At 35.4% G+C, this 13402-nt stretch overlaps 1 protein-coding gene across 3 annotated transcripts in view; it reads right to left on the minus strand.

Annotated features, from left to right (window-relative positions):
* The window catches only part of LOC150088195 (ankyrin repeat domain-containing protein 17-like), a 1023061-nt gene that overhangs the window by 408157 nt on the left and 601502 nt on the right, over positions 1-13402 (minus strand). For all 3 annotated transcript variants that reach the window (XM_090369376.1, XM_090369375.1, XM_090369377.1), the window contains exon 26: positions 4915-5061. In XM_090369376.1, the coding sequence (XP_090225502.1) occupies positions 4915-5061 (147 nt within the window). The remainder of the gene's footprint in view (positions 1-4914; positions 5062-13402) is intronic.

The raw sequence follows: 13402 nt of genomic DNA on the forward strand, positions 1-13402 counted from the left end.
TAGTGAAACCTTTCCATCATGACAGCATTTAGTGTATTTATTTGATGTGTTTAACTCATGTCCCCAATATCTTGCATTGCAATACTCACAGTTGTAACATATTTCCTATGTCATGCTCTTCCACATTAATTACAGCTTGTTGATTATTCGCATCCAGTACTTCTATTTGATTAGTCCTACGGCGTCTCTCATTTCCAATCTTGCTTCTCTTTCTCCAATGTTTTCTGTCCCTTTTCATTGTGTCTATTAGATCTCTCCTCTAATGTTTCTTTAGTATTTCTTCTACATTTTGTCAAAGTTCTTATACACTGTTCAGCCATTTTTACACTTCTTAAAACTTAGAACAGTTTATTACAATTGAAGACAGAAAATATAAATAGTTACATAAACATACATTGATAGTTTTCAGGCATAGGTTGCCTTTCTTCATTCAAAAAACATTAGTACCAGGTAGGTTGGTCATACAAGATGACCCACATGAATGAGTCTTGGCAACAATTAGCTGTTGGAAAATTTGGGCAGCATGCCTAAGCATTTTATGTATATATTAAAGATATGAGTTTAATAATAATTGTTTGTTAAAAGAGAAATTTATTTTAAAATAAAAGAATCAAGGAACAGTTAGGAGAGGGGAAGAATGGGGAGAAAAAAAAAAAAAAACCATGTATATCTGGATTTGGTCACCTATATCTAAAATGATAACACACGCACGCACGCACACACCCTTTGGTCTTTGAGGTTGTCACAGACATTCTCTCAGATATGCCAGACAAGCTGTACTTTCTACCTGGGAGTCTAAAACACTGATGGAACTGATATTCGGGTGACACTCAAGTCAAGTGGACCCAATTTCGGTGAAGTCCGGATGGACTGTGACAGCCAAATCCTCTGCGCGCACCTTCACGATGGTGGGACTGTTAGTAATCCTGGGTATAACCTCCATGCACAAGTACATGGCGGGTGACCACCCAGGTGTGAACCAACGTAAGCAGGGGTCGAGGTGTGGCGCCCACACCACATGGAGGAACGCCGCCCCTCTATGTTACCAGGCACTACTAGGTGGTAGATGACTCTGATCAACTGGTGAAATACCACCACTTTGCTTATTGGAGGCTTGAAGTGGTGGAACCCATGTTTAGTCTCTAGAGCTAAGTTCCGGTGAACCCTTCCCTATCTTTTCCATCATGCAGTATGATTGATGACTTTTGAGGTTATGATGAACGTTGTGCCGAGATCCAATATTCCTTACATTTCGAGGGTACAGCTCTAAAATGGTGTTTGCAGGCTGGCCGCTAGTTAGTACACCAGACAGAACCTATTGGTAACCCTCTGGGAGGCTTTCGGATCAGCTAGTGTATAATCTTGCTACCTCTACTCTGCCAGATAGTGACTTGAGAGAGTCCGAGTAGTGTGTATGCGGGGAGCATTGTCGAGGCCACGTTATGTCAAGGATCTGGGTATATTCTTACCACATGTACGCCATATCCAAAAATTTCATTACTTCATACAGCATGTCCCACCCACTTTTTCTTACAATTGAATACATCATGAATTGTCAAACTAATAGAGCAAGCTTATCTGCGAAAAGATCTAAACCTCCCAAGCACTTCCTAATCCATTTCACAAATATACGTGGTCTCAATTCTAATCTCAACGACGTCCATTTCCACTTGCAGTCTACCAAACCCCATGTACTTTTTCTGAGAGAATCTCAGTTATCAGTTGATTCAACTACTGCTCATCTCAAATGCCCAAATTATTCGCTGTATGATTCCTTTTGCCTCAAAGGTGGTACTTGTGCATATGTCCATTCTGATATTCCCTGTCAGAGCCTTGGTAATTTGGAATCTCCTCTCTTTGATCTTCTCTGGCTTAAAATCTCTCTACCTCATTGTGTCAAATTCATCTGTTGTCTCTACCGTTCTCCCAACTCCACTAATCACTTGTAGCTCTTTGACTTCCTCTCTTTGCAACTTGACTCTCTCTCTCCAGTCCAACTTTCCTAACAGTGAGGTAATTTTCCTTGGTGATTTTAATGTTCACAACTCCAGCTGGCTTCCGTTTTCTAGTCACACCGATCCAGCAGGTCGAGATGCTGATGATTTGCAATTACTAATGACCTTGCACAGATTGTTCATTTACCTACAAGAATACTGGACAATCCTAATCATACAGCCAACGCTTGATCTTTTTCTCACAAACAACGCTTCCAAGTACACGGTTGAAGTGAGAGGTCCTTTAGGCACTTCAGATCACAACTTGGTGATTGTCTCTTCTCCAATGGAACCTTTATCTCATGGCTATTCCCAACCTCGTGTTGTTTGGCATTACAAGAATGCAAAATGGGATGGCCTGCGAGACTTCTTTTCTTCTTTTCCTTGATCGGATTACTGTTTCAAAACTTCTGATGTCAACGTTTGCTCAAATCGTGTCAGTGAAATTATTCTAGCAGGAATGGAATCCTTTATCCCACACTCCACTTTAAAATCTCGTCCTTTATCTAAACCTTGGTTTTGCAATAAATGTGCTACGGCTGTTCAAGAGAAGAATGTTGCATATCGTAATTGGCTTGTTTTTGTTTCTAATTCTTCAGTTTCATTTTCTGCCTACACCAAAGCTTGCAACAATTGTAAAGCAGTTATTAATCAGTCCAAACTAGAGTTTGAACAGGCTAAGAGTAGAAAACTTGCTTCTTGCCCTAGTGGTAGCCGAGCATTCTGGTCTCTTGCCAAATGCTATTGGCCACAACTTTTGCCCGTCTCTGCTCCCACCTCTGTCCAAACCAGATGGTTCTGTTGTCACTTCAGCCAAGGATAAAGCTGACCTGCTAGCATCCCATTTTTCTTCCAGCTCATGTATTAATGATCTTGGTAAAACACCTCCCACCATTCCCAACGCGCTCCATTCAATGCCTCCTGTGGTCTTCCGTCAAAAGGATATCAGAAGGATTTTGATGAATCTTGATGCTAAGAAAGCTCCAGGTCCTGATGGTATTTCTCCACTTGTTCTCAAAACCTGTGCTCCTGAACTTACTCCTATTCTTTGCCGCCTTTTTTCACTTTCTTATTCCATAGGTGTTTTTCCTTCTGCTTAGAAATTTGCTTATATCCAGCCAGTTCCTAAAAAGGGTGACAAATCCCTCACATCCAATAATCGTCCCATTGCAATTACTTCTACTCTTTCTAAAGTAATGGAGAAATCAATTAACCGCCAACTCCTAAACTACCTAGAAACCTTCCTTCTGATCAACGATCGCCAGTATGGATTCCATCAGTGTCGATCCACTGGTGATATTCTGGCTTACGTTACCCATTTATGGACTAATTCAATGGAAAGGTTCGGTGAAACACAAGTAGTTGCACTTGACATCTCAAAGGCTTTTGATCGTGTTTGGCATAAAGGTCTTCTAAACAAGCTTCCATCTTATTGTTTGCCAAGTGTTTTTTAGTAATTGGTTATCCAGTTTTCTCTCTGATCGCTCACTGAGGGTGATGGTAGATGGCTCTCTGTCTTTAACTTCTCCGCTAATGCCGGTGTCCCCCAAGGTTCAGTTCTTTCCCCCACTCTTTTCCTCTTGTATATTAATGACCTTCTTCCATTGACTGGAAATCCTATCCATAGTTTTTGCCGATGATAGCACATTGCATTCCACTTTCCATTTTGAGAAACCTTGTCCTGTTCAATCAGCTTCAACTTCTCGAAAATCTGCTACCAATTCCTTAAATTCCGATCTTCAGGTAATTCTCCAGTGGGGCAAAGACAACTTAGTTGATTTCCACCCTTCTAAAACTCAGTCTTGTCTTATATCTTGCAAAAAGAATTCTTCTGCTCCTATGCTTATCTTTAGTGACACTCTGATTTCTAGGCAAAATGATATATCTCTTTTGGGGATTACCCTGACTTCTAATCTCTCTTGGCACAAGCACATTACAAATATTGCTTCCTCTGCATCTAAAAAACTCGATTTTCTCTTTTGCTCTCAGCGTTACTTTTCTTCCAAACAGCTGCTCACTTTGTATGAATCGCAAATCCACCCTGCCATGGAATATTGTTCCCACATCTGGGGTGGTGCCCCCAAAACCTCTCTCAGGCTTCTTGATTCCATTCAGAAGAGGGCAGTTAGGTTAATTAATGATTCATCTCTAACAGTCTCTCCACTCGCTTTCTCATAGACGTACTGTTTCTGCTGCATGCTTCTTCTACAGATACTTCCATGGGCACCGTTCTTCTGAATTGGCTTCTGTAATTTCCGCTCTTTCTTTCAAAACAGTCCGAACACGTGCCGCCACCAGCCAACATCCATTTACTGTCCAACTTCAAACCCACAGAACCTACTTTTCATCTTCCTCATTTATTCATTGAACTGCCGTTTTCTGGAACAACCTTCCTTCATACGAATTTTCTGAAAATTACAATCTACATAAGTTCAAGTCCAATGTCAACAAATATCTTCTTTTGTCTTCTCAACCTCCAACCCAAGCACGATACTAAGTACTATAGGTTCTAATACCTCTCGTGTTTGGGATTCGCATAAAAAAAAAAAAAAAAAAAAACACACACACAAATCTATTATATCCATTACACTACTAGTTCAACGTTAAAATCATCAGTTACTTAATTTATATTTAAAAATTAACTCATCTGAAGCAAAAACATTACATTTATTACAGAACTTAATTTAAAGAAAACTTGGCTGTGTACTTTATTTCTATGAGGAAATAAATGATCAAAAGAGATTAAATCATTTCTAACAAGACCACAAAGTATTAAAAACTGAAATGAAACAATAACAGCAACACTATTACTTACCTCACATTACTATTAATTTACAATAAATCTTAGTAAATTACTATAAATTTACTAACATTAACAACTACTCTGTTAATGTTCTTGTTAATTAGGTAATACTATTACCTGATAATTATGGTTCGTTCTCCTTGCCCCTTTTGCTTTTCAACTTCAATATGAGCACCAGAGACTTCACGGATAGCATTGATGTTGCATCCACCTCGACCAATAACACGACTAATTGCGTTTGCAGGAACAGATACTTTCTTTGACCTATATATTTATATATAATGTTAAAAGTTGGAAATAAAAACATACAAATACACACAAACTACAAGGTGCTCTATAAAGAACATGACTGCACTTTACCTTGCTACCACACAAGAAAATTTAGCAAAATTTAAACTTGTTGCATTTGAAACCCTGGTGAGCACTGAAAAAATAATACATCACTGTAGAGATGAAACGATAGAGGAGAGTTGTCTTTTGAGCAATATGAACGAGATTTAAGTCCTAAATGGATATGTGAACTTTCCTTTTTAGGAAAATTGGAATTTACATTAAAAATAACTTTTCTTTGGCACTTACACATTGTAAAATATCATAAATTTATTATGATATTTTTATTTCAGTCATATATTTTTCCTTTTTCAAAGTTACTCTTTATCAGATTGCTCTGCACAAGCATTTAATATTTTTCATCATTAAACAAAACTAGTTTTGTAGGGATACAAGAAAATATTACTGCTTTTAAATTCAGGACTGGATTTATCATATCAATCATTGTTTAAACAAACTAATTAGGTAACTAATTTCATTGTTGATAATGTAATCCATATTTTTAACATTATGTCTATGGGAAATGAATTCCTGCTTTATGAGTATGCGCTAGGAACAAATTAACTCGTAAAGTTGAGAACTACCTGTACTTTGAAGATTAACCCAGAAAAACAACGTACAGATAAAATATATAGGAAAAGAAATCTTTAGCAATATGTATGGGCAGATGTAAGTAAAGAGTTCAAATATGAATTCTGAAAAAAGAAAAAAAAAACTAATCAACTTCCTTCCAGACAAAAAGAAAGATATTATAAATTTTAACTGTAATTTAATGTTTATATTGTTAGCTTATAATAATTTAACAATCTTATAATAACTTCATGTAATATGCTTTATGATTTTCAAATTCAAACTTATGATTTTTCAAATTTTGTAAATAAGTTTATAAGCAAGTTTGTAAATTTTGAAATAATGTAATCATACCCTCTAGCCAAAATCTGTTTATGGGGATGGGGGATGGTTTCAAAGGAGAAATAAACAGATAATGATAATAATAACTGATATGACTGATAGAGGTCATTGCTCAAAAGCCTAAGCTGAATGAAAACATGATTCTTGCTTCTGAATATGAGGATAAGAGTTATCTTCAGCCTGCATATCAAGAATGAGAAACTCAAGACGAAATTCAAAGGACAAAAGAAACATCAATACTAGGATACAGATGAAAAGCTCACCAAGGACACCTGCTAGGGAGCATATTATAACTACTCCCAACCCCCCACCAAAAAGGCAATCCTGGTCATACTATTAGGGCTACTAAAGTTAGTTTTTTTTTTTTTTTTTTTTTATGAAAATCCAAACCTGAAAGGTATTAAAACCACATTTCTTTGACTCATATAATCCACATTTCTTTGACTCAAGCTCAGTACTTAGTACTGAAATGAAGAGTAATGTTGTGAATGAAGGAGAAAAACCTATATCTTTATATGTAAAGGAAGCAATATTTGTGATGTTCTTATGCCAAAAGAAATCAAAAGTCAGGGCAAACCCTAATAGAGATATTTTTTTTGTCTGGACAACTGCGTGCCATCCAAGATAAGTACAGGAGCAGCAGAAGAATCCTTTTTGTGAGATATAAGACAAGACTGAGTTTTATAAGGATTGAAATTAACTAAGTTATTTTTGCCACTTAGGAGAATTACCTGGAGATCAGAATTTAAGGAATTGGTAGTGGATATTTAAGAAGTTGAAGCTGTTTGTGCAGGGCAACAGTTTCTTAACTGGAAAGTGGAATGCAATGTGCTGTCATCAGCAAAACTATGGATGGGATTTTTGGAGAAGTTAGAAGCATTAGTGGAGAAGTTACAAGAAAGAGTGGCATCTATCATCACCTAAATGGAGCAGTCAGAGAGAAAACTGGAAACCCAACTGCAAAAAACAGTTGGCAGTTTGTAAGATGGAAGCATGTTAGGAAGACCTTTATACCAAACACAATGAAAAGCCTTAGAAACATCAAGTGCAACTGCTTGAGAATTTCACCAAACTATTCCATTCAATTTGTCCATATTAGCAATCACTGATCACATGGAAGGTTGAGACAGTTTTGGAATTAGCAGTGGCTGTGAAAGACAAAGTTATAAAAAATCTAAAGACACAACATAGAATGTGAAAATTAAGGCAACCAGAAAAATCAGAAATAATGCAGTTATAATTGAAACTTCCCGCAATAATTATGTAAACATATATAATTATTCATGATGATCCTCTGCATTCCTGAGCTTGGACTCTGAGCTGAAATCCCAAATGGTCAGATCCCTAGTTTGATAATATTTGATATTGAAAACAAAACCACCAAAGAATGGATAATATACTATAGAAAAATTTCACTGAAGAAATCTCCAGGATTTGGCAGAATAATTCAACCTAAAATTCCCAACCAAATCTATGTCCAGTACCATCAGATTGCAGAAGTATCTTAGGTAGTCTGTCACAGGAGACCCAGAGGAGAAATAACATACAACTACTGACAAGGAAAGGAATCCTCACTTTCTCCGGGAATATCAGTGTGCGAGCATACTTAACACTATCTACTAGGCTGATAATTCTCTTGACTCACCAGCTCAACAGGCTATGCCACTGATGAACCTGAGCCACTTTAACCCAGAATGAACTAAATACGTCTTTGAATAAAACCAAAAATGGTAAATGCCTTGGCCATGATTTCCTGGAAGTTGAGGTCATCACGAAATTTTCAGAACTCTAACCAGAGGGCCTTCTTCACTTATTTAATTTCTGCTTGTCAACTGGATACTTCTCCCAACCCTTGGAAACAAGCCACCCTACAGTTTCTTCCCAAGGATCCAGACAAGCCACTTGATAATCCCAAGTCATACTGGCCCACTGCACTTCACTTGGTTCTTGGTAAACTACAGGAATGCCTTTTTCTCTACCAGTCCACAAACATTACCTAAACACTAACATAATCTCTGACTGCTAGTATGGCTTAAAGAAAGGCTCCTACACAAAGTAAATGATTTAAAGGATCACTTCCTTCATCATCATCATCACTCCTCAAATATCTTTTTGGCTGTCTCCACTGATTTTGGGGCATCCTCAGGCACTACCAATGCGTGAAAGTCCCAACCAACCTCCACTAAAGCACCAAGAGCTACCTATGGGATAAATCTGTCTGCATAAGGCCAAAATTCAGCTACATCACCAAAAATGCCAGAGGATCTTTGCAAGTAATTGATGCACATCTCTTTCTTCTGGAATGCAGCTCTTGACATCTTTCTCTCTCTCTCGAGGCCAGATTGCACTGGCCTCGAGAGAGAGAGAGAGAGAGAGAGAGAGAGAGAGAGAGAGAGAGAGAGAGAGAGAGAGAGAGAGAGAGAGAGAGAGAGAGAGAGAGGTCTTAAAAATTTAATCAATACTAAAATTGAAATCTTTAAGTCTTAAACTGAAAGAACATTGTTAAAAGATTACTAAACCTTGCAGCCTTAAAAGAACACAATAAAAGGACTGCATTCATAGCTGGAAATTCAAAAATTACTGTATAATATAAGTTGCTTATGGTCATGCATAGAAAATCATCTGTATTCACAATTTCTGAATTCCACAGAAATTCTTAAATTTCAGCTTTTGTAAACTGATTCTGATACCATTATAGGCCAGAAACAATTGACTCCAATGAGAAAATATGTGAATCCCCTAATTTTTGAAAGCAATTTTTTGTGCTGCCACCTATTATAAAATTGTGCCTACAAATAGCTGAAAATACAGATAACAGATGAGAGCATGCACCAGAAATATTAAGATAATTGCAAATTAACATACACAGACACTGTTCAAAGTCTCTTTAAAATACAGATCTACATATATACTGCTGAAAGAGATAAAGGTTTTATTACATTAAGGGTGCCCAATCATGAGGAGTCTCAAAAAGAAACTCCAATTCACTAGGAACCAACAAAAATAACCCAAAAAACAAAATAGGATTTTTGGATTATTTCTACCCAGGAAGAAAGAGTATTGTGCAGCCAATAACATTTCTAATAAAGCTCTTTTAATATTGGATTATGTAACAGGACAGTCCACTTCTCTGAATGAGTGTGTGCATATGTAAGTCATTTTTTTTTGTTCGCCACAATACTTTTCTCCTATCCAAACAAAGGAATAGGTTGCAAAATAATGGCTTCTAAAGCCCGAGAGATCAGGAGGATTTTCTCCCAGGATGTTAAGGCTATGAACTGAGAGAAAATGCACTAGATATTAAGAATTCTGACAGCCATACCATATTAAACATGGTTATCATAGCACTAAAAGTGTGTGGTAGAGTGATATAATGAAAATTAATCAATGGAGTAGACCAGTGGTTACCAAACTTTATGTAACTACACCCCCTTTTAAAAAATATATATCTTGGTGCTTCCCCCCTTTATTTCATTAAAATAATACAGACACATTTGTAAATGGTAAAAAATGCATTAATACAAAAAATGAAAAAAAAAAAAAAAAAAAAAAACGTAATTGACAGAACAATAACAAGGTTTTACTATATATATATATATATATATATATATATATTCATTTTTAAATTAAATTGTTTTTAATGCAATGGATGTGCTTGTTTATTAGCACAAAGTTTATCAAATCTAGGTGTCATTGAGGAGAGTGCTATCGTAGGTCTTTTTCTACTACTAAACGGGCTCGATATTTGGATTTCATTGCAGCTAATGCAGAAAATCCTGATTCGCATAAATATCATGTTACGAATGGCAGCAGTACTTGCATTGCTTTGCTTGACAAGTATTATATTCTTCACTTCGATTCAACCAAAATTGAACTAGGGTTTCAATCTGAAATTTTTGTTTCAATGAAGTATCACATGATAATTCTATCAATTTTTCCTTTTCAACAGTTGTCAATCCAAATTCATCATCTTGTTCATCGACAAATGGATTCTGTATCCACGTGAACTTTGTAAATCAAGATCTTCGAAATAATGTGAAAAGTGCATTAGCAAACCATCCAAGTGTTCAGTAAATAAATTTTTGTTTGCTTCAATATTAACTCTGATGCAGAAATCATTTAAAAGTGGAAACATGTTGAACTTACTATTTTTTGTAAATTTGATTTCCATAGCTCCAATTTTTTTATGATTGCTTTTGCTTTGTCTTTTTGAATCAGTGAATGCGTTTGTGGTCCTTGCATTGATTTATTCAAAACACTTAATTTTCCAAAAATTTCAACCAAATAGGCAAGTTTAACAATAAAGTTATCATTCCTAAATAAATTTGCCCTTTCATTTTGATTTTCATCAAGAAAAATTGCAATCTCTTCTATGAGTTCAAACACCCTTTGAATCACTTTTGCACAAGATAGCCAGCGCACTTCACAATAGTATAGAAGTGAGGTATAATTAGCTTCCATATCTGCACACAGATTTGCAAACAACCTAACTTTTAAAGGACTGTTTTTTATTTTATACTTTCGTAACTTTTGTAAAAATGTTGTTAAGTTCCTCGCTCATATTTTTGACACAAGAGCTGCTCTGTTAAGCATGCAGTGCATTCAGATAACTTCGGGTACTTTCTTTTTAACTAATGCTTGAAGACCTGCCTTCAAGACCTGTCTTGACATTGACTGTGCTCCATCAGTACAGAGTCCAATGCAGTTATTCCACTTTATGTCGTTCTCATCAAAAAAAGTGTCAATTCTATTAAAAATTTCTTTGGATGTGGACTTTCCAGGAATGGGGTTGCAAAATAATATATCTTCTATTATATTAGTTTCTGCAACATATTGAACATATGCAATTAAATGAGCATCTTTAGCTACATCAGTTGCCTCATCTACTTGTATGGCAAATTTCGAAGTATGCAGTCGAGAAACTAACCGATCGCAAAGATCTTCAGATGTATCATCGATTCTTCTGCCAACTGTATTATCAGCAAGGGGTATTTTTCGCAACTGTTTAGCTGCTGAATAGCTGCTGGCAAAACTAGAGTTTCTCCTATTGTGTGTGGTTTTTTACATTTCACGATTCTGTAAGAAACTTGGTACGACGCTAGCAATGCATTTGATGGAACAGAAACATTTTTTTTGTATGTTTGCTTTTGTTTATTAAACTCATCTAATTTTCTCGAAAAAATTCTATGGACTTACCAACGTATTCAGAATGCATAGTTTTAAAGTGTCGTTTTAATTTGCTTGGTCTCATACTATCTGCAGCCAAAACCTTCGTACAAAATAAACACATTGGTTTTTCCAAGCCATCTATAATAACACTTGTGAATCCTAATGATAAATAGGATGAATCGTATTTTCTTGTCTTGGGAGTTCTACCTCCCTGTTGCTTGTATTCCCACTACCTTTACTTGTATCAGCATCAGTATCTTCATTATTAGTGGATTTTCTCTTGTAACCAGTCAAAAATTTATCCATCGTCTAAAAATATTAGGATTAAATTTATATTCTTAAGAAATACAACTTCTAAATTACTAACGATTATTATCAGTAAGTAATCAAGCCAAAAACAATAACACAATCGCACACCACTGAAACCATATTTTCAACCATGCAATCTACCTATATATGTCATACACAGTACGCACTAAATTATATATATTACATTACATCATATCAATCATAATTCATCAATCCATTTCAGCAATATATATATTTTTTCCAAATAAATGTTTATCTCATGTTTATATCGAAGTTAGAGTGAGATAGGTGGCGGTAAATGCTTTAAATAATAGGTTATATAATTTAATGTAATGTTATGAAAGTTTATTTATATGTATATATTTTTTTATTTATATATGTTATGTTATAAAGCAATTGTTGTGATATAAAGCGATTGTTATGCTATAAAGTTATTGTCTACTCCAGTGAATTCCAAACTGGGAGGCGCACCTCCCAGTTTGGAATTCGCTGGAGTAGACAAAGCTTCAGGAAGGTAGTATCGAGGACTTGGATGTGTTTTATATGAAGATTAAAAGCAGCACAGAGCTTGAGATGAATATTGGGCTTGATGATACAGAATCTGAAGAGACAGGAGAGCCATATTTCTGATCTCACTAAGATCAGAAATATGGTTAAGTTGTGGAGATGGTTTCTGAACACGAGAATTCAGTTGAAAATAGCAAAAAGAAAGATAAAAGGAAGAACTTGAGAAACTCAAGTTCTTCTTAAGATCAAAACTACGAAAGGCAAAAGTGAGGCTTTATTATTATTAGCCACATGGTACAAGGAAGCCTGAGGCTTATGCTGCACCAGCCAAAAAAAAAATTTCTGAATTACCCTGAGAGAGAGAGAGAGAGAGAGAGAGAGAGAGAGAGAGAGAACGAGAGAAGTAGAAGGAAATCACCAAGAAAAGGAAGAATGATGACATCCAGCTTTCAAGAAGGCTGATGAATGCCTTTCACACCTGAGAGAGAGAGAACGATCAGTATAAAGTTGAAAATGCTATGGGCTGCTCTAGGACATAAAAAGAAAGCAAAAATGCAGTTCGCTTTGGATTCCTTATTCACATCTAAAAGGAGATCAGCTTTTAACATTTGCTGCTGCACAGCTCTCAGTGAGAAAATATTCCTGTTCACCTTCAAGATCAAAATCAATTCAATATATTTTGCAGATGTAAGAAATATGAACATCAACAGTATTTTAAGTTATTATAAATAATGAAAATATTATTTTCATTATTTATAATAACATATTGATACAGTTGGATTGATACTTATTGATAAATCCTTATTATTCAATGTAGTATCAGAATAAAGGATAGAATTATAAACGTACTATTCTAGGTATCCATAATTTTATGTTTGTTGAATTCTTTGCAAATATATTCATGCAAAATTTATCTATTTCAAGGTTTCAGGTGTCATTTAATATTTTTATACTTAGAAATCAACCACAAAAAAAAAAAGCTGGTAATGCTATCCAATTGTATAGATATTTATATTACTTCTGATGACTAAATCTATCACTTCATGCAGATTCATCTAATGCTGTTTATATAGTACAATAACAGTCAACAGATCAAATAACAACTAAATGAGGAACACCTGGCAAATATAAAGTCAAAACAACTGTCAAAGAAAGGTTCTGTCAAAAGTTCTCTTGAAAAAATAATATAGAGATTACTGAAGTAAGGGACTGCATATCTAAATTCCAAAATAATATATTTTTAAAACACCTAAAATGTTAAAACTGAAGAACCGTCATATAACTTTAATAATAAGAACAATAAATCCATTTGGTGTATATTATAAATCAAAGTAATGAGAGAGAGAGAGAGAGAGAGAGAGAGAGAGAGAGAGAGAGT

Source organism: Mastigoproctus giganteus, chromosome 3, assembly GCF_048544385.1.
Source record: "Mastigoproctus giganteus isolate SK-2022 chromosome 3, ASM4854438v1, whole genome shotgun sequence".
In the NCBI taxonomy this organism is placed as follows: Eukaryota; Metazoa; Arthropoda; class Arachnida; order Uropygi; family Thelyphonidae; genus Mastigoproctus; species Mastigoproctus giganteus.